This window comes from Ursus maritimus, unplaced genomic scaffold, assembly GCF_017311325.1.
Source record: "Ursus maritimus isolate PB19 unplaced genomic scaffold, ASM1731132v1 scaffold_13, whole genome shotgun sequence".
Classification (NCBI taxonomy): Eukaryota; Metazoa; Chordata; class Mammalia; order Carnivora; family Ursidae; genus Ursus; species Ursus maritimus.
In genome coordinates, this window is record NW_024423675.1 from 27,749,769 (window position 1) to 27,771,397 (window position 21,629).

The window sequence follows — 21,629 nt, forward strand, 5'->3', positions numbered from 1 at the left end:
CATTTACTTTAAGTGCTGTGTGACTGTCTACATGTTCTATTTTGAGTAAAACAAACAAAAATACTAGGAGCACCCAGGTGTCTCAGTCGTTTGATGAGCCAACTCTTGATTTCAACTCAGGTCATGATCTCACAGTCATGAGATTGAGTCCCACATCAGGCTCTGTGCTCAGCGGGAAGTCTGCTTGAGGATTCTCTCTCCCTCTCCCTCTGCCCCTCCCCCAACTCATACGTGCCACTCTCTCTCTCTTAAATAAATAAATCTTTTAAATACAAACAAAAATACCATATTTATCTGAAATCAATGTCACTGTGCCCTTTTTAAAAAGTATAATTTATCTCCAACTGATATTTTCCAGCAACTATAATAAATGCAGATATCTAAATTCTAAAATTTCATTTGAAGTTGTGTAAGCGTTTGGAGAAAGATATGGATTTGCCCCCAAAAGGCTTCGTTTAATATTACCCCAAATCCAAGAACAAATGTAGGAGCTACTGGGCCATTTTGCCTTAAACACATTTTTCTGGTTTCAGTCTAATAGAACGGACTTTCTTCATCATCCAGTACCTAAGGAGGCCTCTTGTGTAGATGTTTTATTGGCAGTACCAACTGCATGAAGGTGAGTTAGAACCAGAGAGACGAGAGAGAGAGAGAGGATGCAGTAATCCAATGGTAAGTGTGATATCGGCAGGCTACTGTGGTATCACACCACAAGTGAGCGTGTTGCACTCTACATGGTTATGAGATATGGCATGGGGACAGGATTTATATTATTTTCCTTATTTAGTCATTCTGCACTAATTTTGAGAGTCATGTAGCACAATTACATTTAACCATCATAACTTACATTAACATGCTGGTGATTATACAATGAAATTCTGTGTAAGCCAGAAATGTATCATCATAATCATCCAAGTGTAATTGGCCTCAACTAGTCAGGTTCTGTAGTGGCTCTGAGTTCTGCCACTTAAGTTCACCCACGAAGACTTTGTAGAGACATAGACACATATCAACTAAATATACACACGGATAAAGACATAGACACACATCAAGTAAAGTTGAAGGGATAAAATTTGTATTTTGTACAAGAAATATGTTAAATAAAATTAGTGGAATGACAAGCGAGAAAGTCATGGGAGCAGCAGAATTAGAGACAGAGGAAGGCCAAAAGAAGTTAATTTTTTATTCAGCAAGCATTTACCGGGCATCTACTAAATCCCACATTCTAAGTGAGACGGTGGAGGAAAATACAGCGAAAGAGGAGTGACCGTGTTAGAGGATAGGCGGGACTTACGAGTGAGCATGAAAGCCAGATTGAGTGTGTCTGAATCCAGATAGAGTTGGTCTGGGGAGTGTTGGCAAATGGAGCTAGCGTAGAAAGGAAGAGAGAAGCTTGAGTGGGTATTGACAAAGAGAGGGGCATTGGGGTGTGTGTGTTCGTGTGTTTAGGAGAGAGCATAACCAAGTGTGATTGAAGACTGCAGGGAAAGATCCAGTGGTAAGAGATTGGCTGAAGCTGAAAAGGCAGGGAGGGAGAGAGAGGAGAAAAAGTTAAATGATGCTGTGATCCTCCAGTGTGTACTTTAAAAATATATATAATGTTATATAACGTTGGACTTTTGTTGTCCTAAAAGCAATGTCAACACAGACTTTTTTAGTTATTATTAAATAACTTTTGGAAGCACACTTGAACTCTGTGAAGTCTAGGAGTCCAGATAATAGTATTTTAGCCCCAACTCTGGCACTAACTTGGAGGCTCGGTTTCCTTACCCATCAAACGGGTATAGTCATAGCTCCTTTCAAGTGCTGTTTTTGGAAATAAAGTAAAAATAATGTTGCAAACTATAATTTATATTTATATAACATATAAATATATAAACTATAAATTTATAATAAATAAATACAAACTCTACAAACTATATATGAATACAAACTATAAATAACATGTACAACCTACCGTAAATGTTATTTAAAGCTACCAAGTTTAAATCCTGGAGCTATCGCCTTGGCTTCAGAGACTGTGCCCCAGCCACTGAGCATGATACGCCTCAGTGCCTCCATAAGGAAAGTCAGACAACTTGGGACCCTAGCCCTCTCTGGCAGGTAGCATCTAAAGACTAATGTGGAAGAATCAGTTTAAATCTTTAGGATAAAAAAGATGTAAATCTAAGTTTGTAATGAACACTTTTCTTTCCACAGTATTCTTAATGTTCTTTGAGATTTGGGGGAGCATAAGAAGGATGAAATCTTGCCATTTACAACGACATGGATGGAGCTAGAGAGTATAATGCTAAGCGAAATAGGTCAGTCAGAGAAAGACAAATACCATATGATCTCACTCATATGTGGAATTTAAGAAATGAAACAAATGAGCAAAGGGAAAAAAGAGAGAGGGAGGCAAACCAAGAAACTGACTCTTAACTATAGAGAATAAACTGATGGGTTCCGGAGGGGAGGGGTTGATGGGTTAGGTGGGTGGTGCAGATTAAGGAGTGTACTTGCTGTGATGAGCTCTGGGTGTTGTCTGGAAGTGTGGAATCAGTATATTGTCCACCTGAAACTAATATTATACTGTATGTTAACTAACTGGAATTTATATAAAGACCTTTAAAAATAAAGAGAAAAAGAGCGGAAGATAATTATGAAATAGCATTCATTTGTTTATTTTTTGGTGTTGATATTTTATCATTTCTTTTTGGATATAGAGATGTATGTAAAAAAAGGTAAATCTACTAAAGATTAATGACCGAATCAGAAGGGGTTTTGCTCTTTGTCTTTTTTTAACAGTCCCAATTGTGGGTATCAGTTATCATGCTTCTCTCTTTTATTACTCCAACAACCACTTTGCTAAGGAGTTAAGCCACCGGAAGACTATTGGAAAATTATTTGTCAGTATGTTCCATGCTATGTGACTACAGGGAAAAGGCTGGAGCCAGAAAATCACTAAAGAGTAATAGCTTGTTTACTAACAGAAGCTCCCAAATGTTTATTTTCTTCTGTAGTTACAGATGCAGTGATGAGACCTCCACCTGTGGCAATTCCTTGTCATTGACCTTCATTAAAATGTTGTTTAAAAAAAAAAAAAAAACGGGGCGCCTGGGTGGCACAGCGGTTAAGCGTCTGCCTTCGGCTCAGGGCGTGATCCCGGCGTTCTGGGATCGAGCCCCACATCAGGCTCCTCCGCTATGAGCCTGCTTCTTCCTCTCCCACTCCCCCTGCTTGTGTTCCCTCTCTCGCTGGCTGTCTCTATCTCTGTCGAATAAATAAATAAAATCTTTAAAAAAAAAAAACATGGACAACTCCCACTGATACCAACAGTTTGAGTGACTTTGAGCATATCACTTCATCTCTTGAAACTTCTGAGTTCCCAGCTTTTAAATAAAGGGAGTGGGAGAATCTAGTTGATTCTAAACTGAGGGGCAGTTGTAAATGTATATGAGCATTTTTTTTTTTTTTTTTAGTGTCCAGCACCCAGCGATGTTAAGTGCCCTGCAGAGAGCATGGGGCAATCCTGCATAATACACTGCCCCATCCAAAATGCCAGCAGCAGCCTGAATTAGCCCTAACATCCCTTCCTGCAGTCAGTGATACCAAGTCAAGTATCTGTCCCTTCATTAATTCATTCAACCACCCATTATTGATCCCCTACTGTGTGCTGGGCACCAAGCTTCCCTAGCTGAATATTCCAGAAACCCTGGTTTGAATTGTTTCCTCCTTTATCCTTTCCCCTTCCTTTTAAAGGTCTTCCCCACCCATAGGAGCACCTGACATGTACAAATAAGAATTTTTCAGCTCAACCCATTAAAGGAATAGATCCCAGGACTCATCCAGTACTTTGGGGTTTCTAATGACATTGAGAACCCAAAAGGCTCGCTTATTCCTCCCCAAAGTTTGAATGATGGCCTGGTTTGCCTTTAATAATTCAGGAATGGAAGACTTTGGCTCCACTGACCAAGGGCTTCTAGCTAGACAATGAAATTCAGATTGTGGAGCATGTAACTAAATGTTACAACTATTGATTCAAATCATTTCTAATTTTTAAAACAAAACACCAACTGTTTTATGTCCAGTGAATAATTTTCACCGGCAAACTCAAATTTCCTAATATACTTAAATGGCATTAGAAGCCAGTTGTACTAACTGCCTTAGAGCATTTTACCATATCAAGTAGGATCATTAACGTGCTAACTGTGCAGTGAGCAACCATGTGCTATCGTGGAATCCTAGCAGCCACCACCCAATACGTAGTCCCTCCGGGAGTGCTGTGACCTCTAGACTCAGACCCCAGCCAGCGTGCTGTTTCTCAGCATTCACAGGGCCCTTCATCACCTGTTGTCTCACAGCATCCCCGGGGAAAGCTTACGATTCTGATTGCTTGTGTTGCAAAGGAGACCAAGGCACAGAGAAGCATGAGAGTCTGCCAGATCCCAAAAACCTTTTGGGATAGAGGGGATTCTGAGTGCTTTTTACGGTGCCAAAAGTCATGCTGATGGTCAGGCATGCTTTGCAAATATACAAACATTTTTCATCCTTTAACGAATCTTGGATGTTATTAATCATTAAAAATCCTATATGTACTTGTTCAGTCACTATTATTGAGATCCTTCTCATGAACACAGCAGGGTCTGGGTACCAAGAATGTAGTCCTGCTCTCATAGACCTCTGGACACATGGGGAAGTCAGACATGGTGCCAATAATTCTGTACTCGTTACATATTGTTGCAATTAACACTATAAAGGACACAAGACACCAGGAAAGCGTCGATGGACCTGCCTAGACTGGGAACCCAAGAGGCTTCCTTGAGAAGACAGTATCTAAGTGCAGGCCTGAAGGAAAAGGAGGCAAGAGTTCAGGAATTCAGGTGGGGCATTCCAGATGGAGGGGGATGCATGACTGAAGACCCTGAGGCAGAAAGGAAAGGCTTATTCCAGGTAGGATAGGCTGGCAGTTTCATCCAGATGGCAAGCTCTGCCTCCTCACCTCCCATCCCCAGATCTACTCCTTCAGTAGTGGAACCATCTAAAATGGCTCAGCGTGTTCTCCCCTCACGTGAGGCGTTTTGGGGAGTCTGGGCACTGAGGAAGACAGGAGGCAGAGCTACCCCGACCTAGTCAGGGCAGGAGACTCTTCGCCACCAGCCTGTCTTATCCATTGGCCTTCTGCCCTTCCCCTCAAAGCTTGGGAGATGTTTAAGTAAATGTTAGGTTGTGCTTATTTCTGAGTCTCTTTAACTGAATCCGTTCTGGGTCTGCACAGAAACTCAGTTTCAGAGGAAATACCTTCTCTACAGGGCTAAGTGATTTTTCTTTATTACGTGGAAGCTTCCCCCTGAACCTCCCGTTGTTGTTTACCCCCTCCCTCCCTGTAGCTCTTGGACTGCTTTGTGATCCCGGTGGTGATTTTGCTCTCCTGGTTCTTCCTGCTGATCCGGTACAAGGCTGTGCATTTCCTCGGCATTGTGGTCTGCATCCTGGGAATGGGCTGCATGGCAGGAGCAGATGTCCTTGTGGGAAGGCATCAGGGAGCAGGTGAGTCCCTATGTGTTCACCACGTGACATGCCTGTGTGTGTGAGGCCAGGGCAAGACAGGGACATGTTCATGGTGGGGTAGAAACAGGGAACCCGGGCTTCCCAGTGTCTGTGTATTAGTCATGTCTGTTCCTGTGGCACATGGGAGGTGCTTAATCCATGTTTCTTGAGTGAATGAAGGAGGCAAAATACAAATTTTCCACGCTTCCTACATGTATTCAGCAACATTCAGACGGTATTTGAAACGGAGGGTCAGGACCCATTTGGAGGGTATTTTGGAGGCCACAGCTGCCTGGCCCACACCGGCTGGTTAGACATGGAGTCAGTGGTCCTCTCCTGAACCGCAGGGGCCTTCCCCACACCCCACCCTCCCTCTCCAACTCTTCCTTTCTCAAGTCAGAGAAAGACTGAGGTTTCAAAAGCACTGGGTGGACGTTGGTATATAAGCTAAGAGTGGATATTTGAAGTTTGAAGACTAGATTGGGAATACTTAATATTTTTATTGGGGTGGAGCCAAGTTTAGTCTCCTTGTGCAGGGTTTTTTTGTTTGTTTATTTTTTTGGTGGGAAGGATTTGTGGTTATCAATCACAGCTTGTAGACCTGCAAAGTAAAGCTTCAAGATTTACTCATCAAATTGCCATGAATCTGATGGGGATCCCTGATTCAGGGCGGTTTCCAGAGGATCCTTTTGTAGGCCTTGCAGTTCTCTAAAATGTACAAAAATTCTTATGCTACATAAGGTTTTGGGGAACAGAAAACATGAACTCCTTTGTTAACATCAAGGATGGAATAGAAGGTATTCCTATTTCTATAGTTCTTGGACTTGACCTTCCTTCTAGGGGATTAGATGATAGTCAAAATTGGGACATTTCTCATAGGACTAGGTTGTAGGAAGTACCTGAAAAAAATATAATTTATCTTTTTAAGTTCCTTCGTAGAACACTAGAGCTGAAACAGACCTTGTTCGGCAACTTTATATGTGACCCACAAGAACACTAAGATAGAGGGAAGCCAAGCGAGTTCCCAAGGTCACAGAGCTACAAAAACAGGGTCTAGACTAGAACCCAAGGCCCTTGGACTCTGGGGCAGGCTTCCTTCCGTCTTCCACATCTCTGGGAGCTAAAGATACAACACGGAGCAAAAGAGAGACAGCCTCGGCCCTCACAAACCCACTGCCTACACAACATAATCAACCCTACCTCAATAGACAGGCTGAAAATACACACACCAGCTTCTCCCAGATTTTCTTCTATGAAACACTGGTTCCATGGGATATCAGTAGATGTCATATGAAAGGGCCAGTTGTATGCTCTATACCCGTAGTAATCCTGATTTTGACCAATCAGATGGTTTTTTTGTCTGATACAATGTGGCTAGTGGTTCTAAAGTCATAATTTAATTACACTTTCTCAGCTTTACTTGAAAGATGTAAACATAGACTAAGCAGAAGCATGTGCCCTTATTAATGAAAATTCTGCTTTGCTGAGCCTTAGCCATCGACCACCAACCATCATCTTGCATTTCCTAGTCAAGGAAGACAATTGCCCTGATAATCTGAATGTTTAAGCCCAGAATGTTAAGCTAAGTTGAATTGATTTTACTAGACTCTATTCACTACTCGTGGGGGGGGGGTGTTTTTTTAATTTCAAATGCAGTATTAGGAGAGGAGTAGTACTATTTAAAGACAAGAAAATAAGTCCATCTGAGGGTCTTCCAAAAGTAGTAATTTTTAAAAAACAATGCAGAGTAGCTCAAACATACTAGAGTGGATTTTATCTGTTTAAGACTCACAGCACCATCCTTTTTGTGACCTATGAAGTCTTTGTGTTAACAATTAAAATTTATCATCATGGAGTACCTTCCATGCTGCAGTGACCATGCCCAGGTACATGGTATGATGTTCGAAAGGCAGCCCAAACAGAGGATCCAGGGGCTTACGTTACAAAATAAATTAGGCAGCAATTTAAGCCGTCATATAAAATGTTTTGAAAAAAAGAAAAAAAAAACACTCCAGTTTTAAGGACAACATAATCTTAAAATTGGCATGCATCATTATGCAAAATATTCCATTTGTTTTTACCTTTATGGTAGAATTGGTTCATTGTTATTACTTAATCACTCACCAGAACTTCAGTCAGGCATTCAACTCAATATAAATTGTCATCACCCTATCAAGAGCTTTTCCTAGGAAAAGAGATCGTCTGACTTGATCCTTTTTATATTGCTTAAGCCATGGTTCACCTTAGCTTGGGATTTTGAAAATTCTTTCCTTAAGCACAGTGATAATGGCCTGTTCAAAGTTACCCTGACTTCATTATAATTAAAGTAATTGCTCTAATTCTCCTTGTTAGAATGTTTCTTCCTCATTTTGATTTAAGACTTGCTGAAGGAGACGTCTCAAAGAAATATATTCCTTGCTCTCCAAAATATCATTTTTCTACTATAATACATTTATTGCATCTTATAGTTTGTTTATTAAGGATGTTAGATACCTAAAACAACATTTTTTTCTTATTAGACATAATTTTATAGTTATTTCAAGGAAGAGAAAACATTTTCAAGGAGGAACATTTTAATTAAACACAATCAAAAAAAAAAAAAAGAGTGACCATTTTTTCGGTGCCAGGCACTTTCCCATGCGTCATCTCATTTAATCCTCCTAACTGTGCAAAGAAAGTTTTCTTATTCTCACTTTTGCAGCTGAAGAAATCGAGGCTAAGGGAGATCAGGACGTGTGTGCGACGACACACCGATACTAAACGGTGTGGCCTAGTTGTGAATCTAGCCAGTATTTTTTCTGCTGCACCACTTGATACTAATTTTTCTATAATTGTGACCCTTATGAGATGTACAGCTGTTCTACTGCAGTGAATCAGGAGAAACGACTGTCCCAGATTGCTCAGTATGAAGGGGTTTCCTCAGATGAGGGGATTTGGGGCTAAAACCGAGAGAGGCCCAGGAAAACAAGGCAATTGGTCACATTTAAAACTCAAAAATATTCAATGGGATGGGTTCATTTTCATAAATTATATTAATAGTCTTTCAACACTCCAGAATAGTGTAGTTCACCATTGATTTCTTGATCTAGTGGTAAGTAGTGGTTTTCCCAGGAGGCTGACTCCAGCAAGCTCTCCTGCCTTTCAGGGTCTCTTCTCTTTCTGATTCTTACCAGGAGTGGGAATTTGCTTTGGGAAAAGTGACCCCTTTAGAGTATAGTTGACCCTTGAACAGTATGCCTTTGAAATGCAAGGGCCCACTTATACATGGATTTGTTTTTCAATTAATACAGTACGGTACTGTAAATGTATTTTCTCATCCTCTTGATTTTCTTAACATTTTCTTTTCTCTAGCTTACTCTATTGTATATAATACACATAACATCAAAACATGTGTTAATTGTTTATATTATTGGTAAGGCTTCTTCTATATTATTGGTAGGCTATTAGTAGTTAAGTCTTTGGGGAGTCAAAATCTATATGCAGATTTTTGACTGTACGGGGGTCAGCACCCCTACCCCCTGCATTGTTCAAGGGTCACCTGTCAGTGTAGAATTTCCCAAGGTGACCACAGAGGCATGAATGAAGAAGTCTTTCCCCAAGCCCCGCCCAGATTCTTTCATGTGAAGTCATTGCCTAGAGAATGCTCAGTGCTCCCAAACGAATGCTGAGAATCTGGTTCTACCGGTTTAGATTGTTCCAGCCAATATGGGAATCCAAGGCTACCCCAAGGTGTGAGCCCCTCCCCTAGAATCATGCTGGAGAGAGCACCTTTCACATCTGGCCTCTCTTGTGCCCCAGAGCTGCACGCCTGCCACGCTCCCATGTGCTAACCTGTACAGGCAGAGCTGGAGACGGCTGGGTACAAGCCCGCGTGGGCTGCTAACTTCCACTCTCCCTCCCTGGCTTCACACTGCCTGGAGTGGAATTTGCCTGATTATAGGAAATAGCTGGTACAGCACCTGTTAAAAATGAGATGAATTCAAACCAACCAAAATTGATTTTTAAACAAATGGATATTTTTATGAAAATAAAAGGAAATATTAATGTAATAATGAATTACCTGTACTTTCACTCTTCTATTACTTACTTTAGGGGAGTTGAAAGTTTCAACCCATAATCCCTTTCACTCTCATTTTCTAAGCAAGGGCACATTTTGCCCATAGTCAAAACAGAGTCTACTTCTGTTATAGCTTCTCTCCCTGTATAGCAGAGGGTGGAAATCGAGACTGACTCTGTCTGTTCTGCACCATGTTCACTAAACTGTTGGAAATATACCAAATATAACATGTACGTGTATTAGCATGTATTCCTAGACATATATATGGACAGAAGACACGGGGCTTTGTAGAGATGGTGCAGCCTAGAAGCAACGGGTCCCTTTTTCGGGTAAAGGAAGAGTTCAGGTTGGGCAGACACAGGCAACCTTTTTATACCAGAACCTATCTGGAGCGCAGATAAACAAACTTTACTAGATCTCAGCTGGCAAATTACCGGACTTCTGTAAAGCATCGGAATAGAATAGACAAAGGAAGTTCAATTTGCTGGTGCCAGATTCTCATTAAGAAAATTTTAATGGAGCTGCATTTGTGTTTTTGGTTCCTAGGGGAAAATAAGCTGGTAGGGGACCTTCTGGTCTTAGGAGGAGCAACATTATACGGAATCTCCAATGTCTGGGAAGAATATATCATCCGAACCCTGAGTCGAGTGGAATTTCTGGGGATGATTGGACTCTTCGGGGCTTTTTTCAGTGGAATTCAATTGTGAGTAAAAAATAATAAGAAATTCAGACAGTAGAGACTCGTAGGGCTTACTCTATTTTCATTAGGGTACAGTTTGTCACTTTATTTTATAAAAATCAAGGCTGGAAACCTTTCACTAACCTCCTCCATGAAATGTGAAAACTCAGTATCTTTCTTAGTAAACTTCTTCAAAGCTAAAGAAGCCATTATCAATTATTAGAAAACCACTTAGTGGACTCTGAACACAATTTACAAGAAAACAGTAGAAGCGCATTGATTCTCCCAAACCAGCCAGTGGTTTTACTTAGAGAAGTAGAATAACAAAGTGTAAATGCCATGATCCGATGCACTTCCAAAAGGGACACCTGTTTCCTAGTGACAACTCTACTAGGAAGCTTATGGTATAGGTTTGTCCTTCCATAAGCTTGCTCTTTCATTGCCCATGGATTTGCCGAAGGAACCATATTTCAGATTCTTCTCTTAGAAGTTTGGTGTTCCTCTTTTCCTTAAACAGATGAAGATGAAACACAGACATTCACCAGAAAGTCCAAAACACTAATTTGGCAATAACCCTGCCCTGGAGCATAGCCGTCATCACTGACTAGCGCCTCAGAATGTCCAACAAAGCGTACGTTCCCGTCAATAAAGACCGTATGTTCTAGTTTCACGGAAGGGGTGAAGAATGATGGTCCAGCCTCCAGTCTGATTTCACCAAATCCTTTTCCACAAAGCACATAATTCTAATTTCACCAAATCCCATTCTACAAGGCAGGTACTTTGTAATTGTGCTCAGCATCTGAAATTATTTATGGGAGATATTTTGGCATCGCCTTAAACACGTTTTGCCAATAGGCTGTTTCCAAGAATCCTCCAAATTTTGGTATCCCGAGATGTAGGCAAAAAGCTCCATAGCAAACAAGGCACGGAGATGGGGAGAGTCTCTGCAAAGGCTTTACTTTTGATTCATTTTGAAAGTGGGATGGCATTTTAAAGCTCCTAAGTGTGGTGCTTCAGCTTTGTGAGAGGAAAAGAAATCGCCTAGTTCAACTATTCATAACAACATTTTGTAGATAGATGGCTGATTTTATGGATTATTATTCTTGAATCCAAAAAATATAATCAGATACCCAGCACTCATTTGCTTTCGTTACAGTCCGTCCGAGCTAACGGAGCCCCTCAGTGCCACTGTGGCCAAAATAAGGGAAGTGGCGTGTGGCTGTGTGTGGCAACAGGGGTACGTTGAGGGTGCGCTGCAACCAACGTATTTCTGGTGGAGCGGTGCCAGCTTCCCCTCCTGGTCCTCTTCTAGAGCCGTGGTTCTCGCAGTGTGTCTCTCCGAGACACAGTGTGTCACGCTGGCTCCGCGGGAGAACTTGTCAGAGATGCACGTCTGTGGGCCCCACCCAGATCTGCCGAACCCGAATTACTAGGGAAGGGGCACGGGAAACTGTTCCAACATGCTCTCCAGATGGCTTTGTTGTACCTTAAAGTTTGAGAACCCCTGCTCTGGAGAATCCTCACTCCGAAAACTGACTTCAAAACAAAAAACACAAACTGATTAAACCTGCAAGCACAGAAATTTTCCATCCCTCACCATAGACTTTTCAGAATGCATCTAAACAAGAAGAAATCAGGGCTGCAGGCAGACTCCTGGGTGAAAAGGCCAGTGGAAGGTTGGAGCGCCATCATGCCGGCCGGCACACCCACACCTGCGGGAGAAACCTCCGGCTGCCAAAGTCGACTTCCCTCTCCGTGGCCCAAAGTTATTTTTCAAATTCAGTTGGTTGTTTCATGACTTGTATAAATCGGGTAAATGAAAAAAGAAAAAGAAAAAAAAGGAAGTAGGACGCATTATACTCTTGCTCATCAGATCCGCTTTCTTTGAATTTGCAGAGCCATAATGGAGCACAAGGAGCTGTTAAAGGTGCCCTGGGATTGGCAAATAGGTAAGGGGTTTGCTCACCTAAAAATGCTGTTTTGTGTAAACCTGAGGGATATGTTTGAAGAGTGATGTGGGCGGGCGTGGGACACGAACCATGAAAGGGTTCAGAACGCAGCAGACAAAGGAAAATGAAATCCCTTGTCATTTTAGGATTTCTTGTACACGGTGAGAGACTAAACTGTGTGATTCATAATGTTTCCTAATTGAGCTTCTGCCCATTATCATCGTCAAGATGCCATTAGTGTAGACACAAAAGTATGTTATTAAGTTAAAGACCAACCAGAAAGAAAAAATGCCCAGAGGCAGTGGTGGGACATAAATGACAGCAATTTTCTCTAGCCAAGAACACAAAACTGATGTGATCATTAAAAAGTGGCACTTTAGTAAAGGGGGGGGAATGAACAAAAAGGCATAAAAGAAAACAATGTAATGGGCGTTTTGATCTCATAAAAACCTTTTCAGAAGGGAGCACTTTGCACCTAAGAAATGGTTAATTGATCTCCAAGTGGACTTGGTGGAAAATACCCGACACGCTTCGAGCTAGGTAACAGTCATCCAGGGTATCTCAGATTCCACCTGTTTCGAAAATCACTTTTCTCTAAAAAAAAATTAGGATAAGGGTTTAACATCCTAGGTGATTGCTGTAACGATCACACAGCAAGCCCTAGAAGGAAATGGCATTTAAAACCTTCCGAGATATCCCTTCAGCGCCTACACCAAGACGCAGGGGGGCCAGCAGTGAGCACGGGGCTTGGCTTATGAGGGTGCTTGGAAAATGCGCACACTGGGAATGCGGAGGCGAGGTGACGCCAGATCGCCCACACTGAAGCTGGCTGCTGGAGCCCCCTGCAGCTCATGTGAGTTTTGATGAGATTGGCAGCTTCGTCAAATTCTGCTGCCACCAGCAAGGACAGCAATGACATAAGCTTCCCGGCACCACTTTACCGACTCCCGAGCGGAAGCGTCCAAGGCCGGCTCGCTGCTGATGTCTTTCCCTCTGAAGGCACCGGGCCAGCTACGGAGTCATGCATCACTCTCCCTGGGGGTTATCGCTAGTGACTTCAAGGGCTGACCAGCTCTGGTGTCTGTCACAGAATCCCGCCATTGATTTTCTTTCGAGTTTTGCTACAGAATGTTACCATTAAATGAAAATCACTGGAGGAGGGGCCCGGGGAGGAGGGGAGAGACAGCCGGGAAAGGAAACCAGCCGCAGGTTACAGATGCGTTGGCATTTGGGACTCTAAGAGCCAGGAAAGAAGATGTGACCCGGGCTTGGTAACACTTCACACGCAGTGGTATAAACTCATTTCATATTAATAGTCGCAGCAATGGTAAAAAATAGTTTGTCCTCTAATGATACGGATGTCATGTGCGTATCCACCGAGGTTCTGTTCTAATTCAGTGTTAGTTAAATGTGGCATCAAAAGGTAGTTTTACTCTTCACTCTCTTACTGCCATTCAACTGTCGATCCCCTGTAGTCCACGCTGATGAAAGGCGGTATAAAAGGAATACATTATGGAGCCATCAGTTTATTTTTTTTTTTTATTTATTTTTTTTTTTAAAGATTTTATTTATTTTATTCGACAGAGATAGAGACAGCCAGCGAGAGAGGGAACACAAGCAGGGGGAGTGGGAGAGGAAGAAGCAGGCTCATAGTGGAGGAGCCTGACGTGGGGCTCGATCCCGTAACGCCGGGATCACGCCCTGAGCCAAAGGCAGACGCTTTAACCGCTGTGCCACCCAGGCGCCCCTGGAGCCATCAGTTTAATTCCTGGTTGGAAATGAGGTGGAAATGGGCGAGAAAGGGAGCCAGATAGTCATCTTTTTCTTTCCAAAGCGTTGATAGGGTGGGGTTTGAGATGTTTTACACGAGGGCTGCCTCATTATTTCATCCTGACACAGGGTCACCGTTTAGCTCAGTTTGGGCACATAACATTCAGTGAATAAATATTTACTAAATGAGTGAATGGCAAGCAAAGGAGATGCGGCCTGTTCCGCCCTCTCTCATCTTTCAAAATACAGACAACAGGGAAGCGGTGGGGCAATCGAGAGAGGTCTAGGCTTGACCTTGCTCTGCCTTTCTGGGGAACTGGGAGGTGGCATACTAGCTCCGGGGACCGAGACGCAAGGAGATATCAGGCCGGGGGGTCAGTGTCCTCTCAGAGCATCCCTGCACTCCTTGGGAAGTCACCCAAGAGTGCTAAGCTCTGAGCACTGTGTCTGGTGGGAAGCTCACAGTGTCTTACTTAAGAGACCAAAATCCAAGACTGTCTTCATCTCCCGCCATCTGTCAAAGCGTTTCTCTCCCTCCCCTGTCTCCACATCAGCAATCCCCCTCACACGGTCTCTAGGACAGCTCATATGGTTGACATTTTATCAAAGTAAAAAAATTTTTTTCCTACGGAGCAAGTGGGATAATAAATGTATTTTATCTTTTCTGTACTTGGAAGGCACTTTTTTAAAACAGATTCCATTATAACATTTGCAAGATCCAGAGAGTAATTCAAAGCAAGAAGGCCACCTTTATTGTTGTGCGTTTTATCCCTTTGTTTTACCCTACCCAACAGAGCCTGGGTCTGGTTATGTAACTGCTAACTTCGAGTAAAATGTACGACCTAACAGAGCTCAAATGTCCTGGGGGGCAGGTGTGTTCAAATCACCGTCAGAAATCTAATAAATGGCTTCAACATTCCCTTTATCCCATTTGCCATATGTGTTAAAGGACGTGTGAACAAATACAAACTGATGTGAGAGCCAAACGTCAAAGCAAAGAAAAAGTGTGCTGTGGGCCAGCGAGCACCGGTTCGTGGTACGCAAGGGGGCTCTTCTCGGCTCCTGGGGGTGATGCTCGTTTTGGTTTTGGTTTTCTCCTGGAGGCCAGAATAAGAGATTTGACCTTTCCCTGAAGATGGAGTAGCAGGAAGGCCTTAAAGATAATTAAGAACGCACCCTTTTTACAGAGGCTGAATCAGAGGCCTGGGGAGGCGAGGCCACGGAGGAGGCAGGAGGCGCAGAGCTGCCTGTGGGGGGGCGGCGCTGGGTCCGGAGGCGCGCTCTGTGAGCAAGCCCTGCCCACCTCGGGCCCTTGGCCTACTTAGCCTGATGCATGTGTGCCAAGAAGCCATCTCTAAGAATGAAAAATAATGTTTTAAAAATCTAGTATATTCAAAGGAAAGTGAAAGACAGAACATCAGTGGGATCCCAAAGGGGTGAGATAAAACATATTCAGCATTCTATGTACACGTGTATACCTTATCGATCATACATGTCATACATCACGTATTTATCATATATGTATTATGTATGAAATGGGATGTTCATCAGAATCACACCGGATGCTCCATCAAAGCCCTGCCTCTCTCCATAATAATTAAACAATATAGATTGGTGGTGTGTGCTCAGCATTTCAGGTCCCACAGCCTGTGTCCTCAGGGCTAGTTACTCAAGCCCTGTGTGCTGGTTTCTCCGTTTCGTCACAGATCTGTTTCTTACCCTTCCTCTGCTCTGCATTGCGGAGGCTGACTCATGCAGACTACGCTTCCCAGGCTGTCCTGTTAGGTGGCTTCCGACCAGGTTTGGCCAGTGGGAACCGATCTCCTGATTGGAGGGTGGGAGGAAGGAAGAAACCAGGGTATGTCTCCCCGTTTCTCTTTGTTGGGGGTCAGGTCTCTAGAAACGGGTGAGTGCTCTCTGAGCGATTGTACCTTTACCGGGTTTTCCTAGCTTCCGACCCCTGGGAACATGGCCTCCTCCCTGGATCTCTGTAGCTCCAGGAGTGTGAATAGCTTCCTGTTATTCTCATCTCTGGGGAACCTCATCATCCCTTTCCCCCATCACCCACTCAAGCACCTTTGTGACTTGTGCCCCATATTAAATGTCCTCTACTGAACCTGTGCTATGGACTGTTTCTTAACTGATACACTCTGTTAGCCTGTTTCCTTCCCCGTATAAAGAGGGTAACAGTAGTAATGATGTTCTACGGTTGTAGATATTAGTTAATGTATCTGAAATACATGGCACGTAGCAAGCACACAATCCATATGAACTGATAGTATTCTATCTAATTTCCTTAGCTTGGATCTCCTTAGTGCATGAGGACAACAGCTACCAAATGCTGTTGTGAGAGAGAAAGCACTGCAAATAAGAAATGGCTATACACATACCTTGTCTTTAAAGGGACTTGTTGCAGCCATTCTATAATTGTCAGTCAAAAAATTATTCAGTTCATTTGTTTGATCACGTGGATTGATTGACTGAAAACCCTGTGTGGACAGCACGTTGGGTGTTCAGATGTATTGTGAACACCCACTAAGTAGCCCATGTCCCCCTCCGAACAGCACTTCAGCAAATTGCAGCAACACTGCGTCCCCACCTCAGTCTGATCATGAGCTCACGTGGCTGACTGTGCTCTGCTCGCAAAACAGCACGTTCACACGTAAACACGTTGGTTGACCTAGCTAAGTGGAACTGGGATGGTGTAGATCTTCCATCCCTGTCTCCCTAAATTTAATTTCTGCAGTTTCTAAAAATAGGTTTAGAGTGTTTAAGCTTGAAGCACCCTGACGTCGCCTGATGAGTAGAGCAAAACTCTGCTGCGGATCTAGTTCTCTCCGTGGCGTCCCAATCATACGGTCACCTCTTCTCTGAGCCCGCTAGTTATATACCCAGCTCCTTACTGAACAGATCCTCTTGGGTAATGCATAAGTGTCTAAAACTAACATGTTCAACACGGAGCTTTTTGTTTCCCCTGAAAACTTGTCCTCTCTCAATTCTCTGCATCTCAGTAAATGGCACCATATTTCACCCAGTTTCTAAACTAACCAGAAACTCATGAGAACCCATGGGCCACCTAGATGGCCCCAGTCTGTTACCAGGACTTGCTGAGCATCCACAGACCCAGCCACTTTCCTTCATCTCCACTGCCATCCCGAGCAAAGCCGCCAACGTCTCTTGCCTGAACTAGGACACTGCACTTCTCGCTGGTCTGTCATGATTTCTCCTGCCAGTCCCTTCTCGGCACAGCAGCCAGAGCCCCCGTTTAAAGATGTGGATCCGGTGTTAGCCACCTGCTACCAGCTCCTCAATGGCTTCCTATCACAACTAGAATAAGATGTTAATTTCCTTCCTAGATCGACACGGGCCTGCGTAATCCATCCTCTGCCTAATTCTCCACCCTCATCCCTTTCCACTGCCTCATTCTGTTCATTCTGCACAGATGTCCTGGCCCCTGGCAGCTCCAGGAATACATGAGCCCTGTCATCAGGGTTTTTCGTTCGCAAATCTCCCTGCCTAAAATGTTCTTACCTTTGCTCCTCCCTGACCATCTCCTTTTAGTCCTTCAGAATTCAAGGTAAATGCCCCTTGCACAAAGAAGCCTGAGCTAGTCCCCCTTTCTGAAGTGAGTCCCCTGCCATTCCCTAAAGTGAACCTTTCTTTCCCCCTCTTAGCACTAAAGCAACTCTAAGGTTCTCCTCTATTCTGTGTTCTATTGCTTTGCTAGCCGAGGGTAGAGTGAATACATGGTTGAATAATTGAGTGAATATAAAACATCACATCCCACATGTGAGAGTCTACAGTGTGCCAGGTAAGGTGATGGAAACGTAGGATTCTGTAACTTTCTAGCTCAATCGTATTTAATCTGAATCAGTGATGCAATTTAAAAAAAGGCTCTGGTGCCTGGACTATGTTCTGACCAAGTTTGATTTTCAGTGGAGTTTTAGTAGATTAATTTAAGGCTATAGCTTGTTCTTAGTCTTTTAATCCCAGATTTTTTTGAAGGAATACTGAATTAATTTTATGTCTTTTCCTATATTGATCATAAATTATTTAGTATTACACTTTTAGTAACTTGGTTAAAAGGAAAATGAATTATATGTAACATGAAACCCAATTACAGTAAAATTGACTGTTTTTAAGGAATTAAAACTTCTGATGGAGAGTCAGAAGCTATCTGATATTACTATGACAGAATATCCGCAAGAGGACTTGTACTTGACCGACTAGGGGTTCTTCTAGTTTCCTCTTAGGGTATTTCCACTACACTAGAGGGGGCTGTTGTACTGAGTTTGCTTACTTAATGTTCAAAATAATCTTTTCATATAGATAGATGGGGCTTTCCTCAAACTGAGAATCAGAAATGTATAGGCTGATGATTTATGCCCTTACATACTTCTCATACGGGAAAACCAAATTTCTCTTCAGAGGAATCACTGGTCTTCATAATCAAAGGGACTAAGTGTCTAGTACTTACCAGATCCTCCTTAATTTACAGGATTCAGATGAAGCAATCATCCCACAGCCCGTACCAGACATATTTAATCAAGGATTCTTTTGGAAAGGTTGGATGCTTCTATTACATTAAAATGCCCAAAGAGCCACTGAATTATATTACTTATGCTCATTCTATGCTTTATTCTGTCAAGGTAGAGAATGAGCATTATTTTTGTACATTTGAATTGTATCACCACCTAGTAAAAGGTGAACCGAATTCTACATTTAGCCAGAAACTCCTGCTTGGGACCCAACAAAATTGTGTACTTATGGAATTAGTATTAACAATCGTATATCTAGTTATAATGAGAGAGAATTTGAGAGGCTGGCCATATGGCATTTTAAGGACTTTTTAAAAAAAAATCTTTCTGTTTTACAAAACTTAGTTGTCTGATGGCCTATGAAGCATTTACCTAACAACTCCTAAAACAGCAGAGCCTGCTGGGAGAGCCCGCAGTATGCTAGGGAAGGTGATGGGGAAGCAGGGCTCTGTTTGGTGGGGTGCAGGACTAGGCAGGATGCAGAAATCTGGAAGAATGAAGTGGTCTGCCCAAGGCCACCCAGTTAGGGTTCCAGTTCTGACTTAGTTCACATCTCCGTGATACGCAGGCCTTCCATCTTGAGGACTACGTAGTTATTCAACACTGTGAACAATACATGGAACCAAGTAGCTTTGTTCCTATTTCGCAAACAAAAAAGATTTTAAAAAACGTTTTAGAAGACATAGACAGTAAGAGTAGAGTACAGCACCCCTGGAAATAGAATTAGGAAGCCTTGACCCCATGTTCTGACTCTAGCCACTAAGAGGCACTCCTCCCCAGAAGAAGCAAAATACCACGTATGTGGTGCGAAGCAGAAAGTTCATTTTCCACATGAAGATTTTTACTTTTCATGTGATGTTTTAGCTGTATATTGCCCAATAATAAAATCCGTTAGCAGAGTGAAGAAAAACTCCGCGCGTGCGTGGTCAACGGCGCGCCGCCCCGGCTCCCCCGCGCCGGGGGTCCTCAGAGGCCCCGGGGAGGCTGTCAGGTCACCTCTCTTTCCTCTCCCCACAGGCCTGCTCTACGTTGGCTTTAGCGCCTGCATGTTCGGTCTCTACAGCTTCATGCCGGTCGTCATAAAGAAAACGAGCGCCACCTCCGTCAACCTCTCCCTGCTCACAGCCGATCTGTACAGCCTGTTCTGCGGCTTGTTCCTCTTCCACTACAAGGTACGTGGAGCCGGTGCTCCTCTGGGGGGACACTTGGTGGGAAGTATCGCACACAGGTGGAAATGCCCTGCGGGGGACGCCCCGATTTTGTGTAGGGAAGTGGGAGTGCGACTCTGTGCGCTCACCCCCCAGCCCGGATCTGGGTCTTCACATCGCCACTAGAACACAGAGGCAACGTTTTGTCACAAGAGACCAGTAACTGCAGACACTTGAAAGGGAAGGATAAGGAAAGGGCTTTTGGATCATGGTCCGCAGTTTTTTCTGACACCGTTCACCCCAGAAGCGACTCTTTTTCCAGCCTAAAGCTAGGAAGATTTGTACACTTCCCAAACTAGAACCACAAAATGGATTCTACCGAAGGCCCTGGCAGGGTACACTCTCGTTGGAGCAAAGATCCAGCTCCTGCCGTTGCTGCTCTGCAGATGTTTTCATAGCAAGCATGAATGGAAGACGCTAATGCACTCGAAACATTGTTTCTTCCGAAAGATTGGGGCAGAGGTCTTGTGAAGCATTTGTAGTCAGATGTCAGCCCAAGGGAAAGAAGGATGTGTTCGGTCTAAAGATAGCGGGCTCTTCAAATGCAGGACGACCCACGTGCTCACCCAGGGCGGGCAGGACACGCCGTGTGGCACACGGAAGTCAGATGCTATTGTGGAATCCCTGCACTCACTTCAGACATTAGCAATTGATTAGGATTGGAGAAGAGACCCATTTCCCATTCCTTAACTAGTCCTGTAACATGAGGGTCAGTGGGGACTATGACCAGGGTGAAGAAGGACAAGTATCAAGTATCCAAACCAGGTGAGACCAAACTAGGACAGGGAAAAGAAGAAGCAGAAGAAAGATATCATTCTGACTACTTCTAGCCAAGGGCCTCACCAGTGATGCCACAGTTAACACCACCAGCCCACAGGTGTGGCCGGCTGATGGGGCCTCTTGGTGGGCAGGGCATCTTCAACCAGGTCCAACCGGGTTTGGAGCTTCCCTGAGAAATGCTGAGCTAGAAGGAATATGCGCTTGAGATGACCCGAGGCAAAGCGGCGGAAGTGAATAATCGGAAATATTACTGGGTAAGCCAGAGTTATAGCCAAGAACCAGAGTAAGCAGGGCAGGCAGGGGTGGAAAAGAGGTCACAAACAAGGGTAGCAGAGAGGACCAGAAGCAGATCTGGAAGAAGAGAGGTGGAGAAACTGGCCATGGCAGAAGACAGGGATAAAGTGCCGAGTCCCTCTTTGACAAGGAGCCCTGTGCCCAGTGTGGTGGCAAAAATGACAGCTGAAGGAAACTGTAGGACTGGACAGGCTTGATGCGTCGTTTGTAATTGGTTTTGTCTGGATCGTGCCATCTCTGTCTCCTGAGCACAACCTGGTCCTCACTAGGGCAGAAAGTAAAGTCACAGCACGTTCCCCCATTCTCCCCACCGCTCGGCCGGGAGGACCAGCCTCCCTGAGAAGCCCGTGGCAACACATCCAACTGTTTTCCAGAGCCCTGGTCTTCGGTGACGCACGGTGGCCGTCATTTTTCTTCTCTACAGTCAGGCATCCACAGCTAGCGCGTTCCCAAGTGTGACTTCAAGTCCCAGCATGATTCCCGCGGTTGCTTTTATAAGCTCCTGAGCTAGACAGATCCCTTGAATCCTCCTTAAGGAAACATGACTGAACCGTGTGGCTCTGACTGAGGACTGCAGGTGCTTCTCCAGTCTGGCCCTCGGCGTCCCTCGTGGCAGCGTTCCCGAGAGTCTGCTTTCCCCAGGGGGACGGGCTCACCCTTCAGATCCACGGGCGACACCTCTGAGCCACAGAACCGGGGTCTGTGTCTGGGGGAGGCTGCACCAGTACTAGGCTCCCTGGGAAGCCCATGCTCTCTGACAGCTGAGAGGGACGCATGAAGACCATCCCTGTCTGTCTCTTCTTACTCTTGCACTGACTTCTGGTT

General features: G+C 44.0%; 1 protein-coding gene across 1 annotated transcript in view; it reads left to right on the plus strand.

Moving 5' to 3' along the window:
• Positions 1 to 21,629, plus strand: part of SLC35F1 (solute carrier family 35 member F1) — a 177,229-nt gene that overhangs the window by 130,435 nt on the left and 25,165 nt on the right. The window contains exons 4-7 of the mRNA XM_008691249.2: positions 5,370 to 5,529; positions 10,133 to 10,289; positions 12,162 to 12,214; positions 19,540 to 19,694. Of these exons, the coding sequence (XP_008689471.2) occupies positions 5,370 to 5,529; positions 10,133 to 10,289; positions 12,162 to 12,214; positions 19,540 to 19,694 (525 nt within the window). The remainder of the gene's footprint in view (positions 1 to 5,369; positions 5,530 to 10,132; positions 10,290 to 12,161; positions 12,215 to 19,539; positions 19,695 to 21,629) is intronic.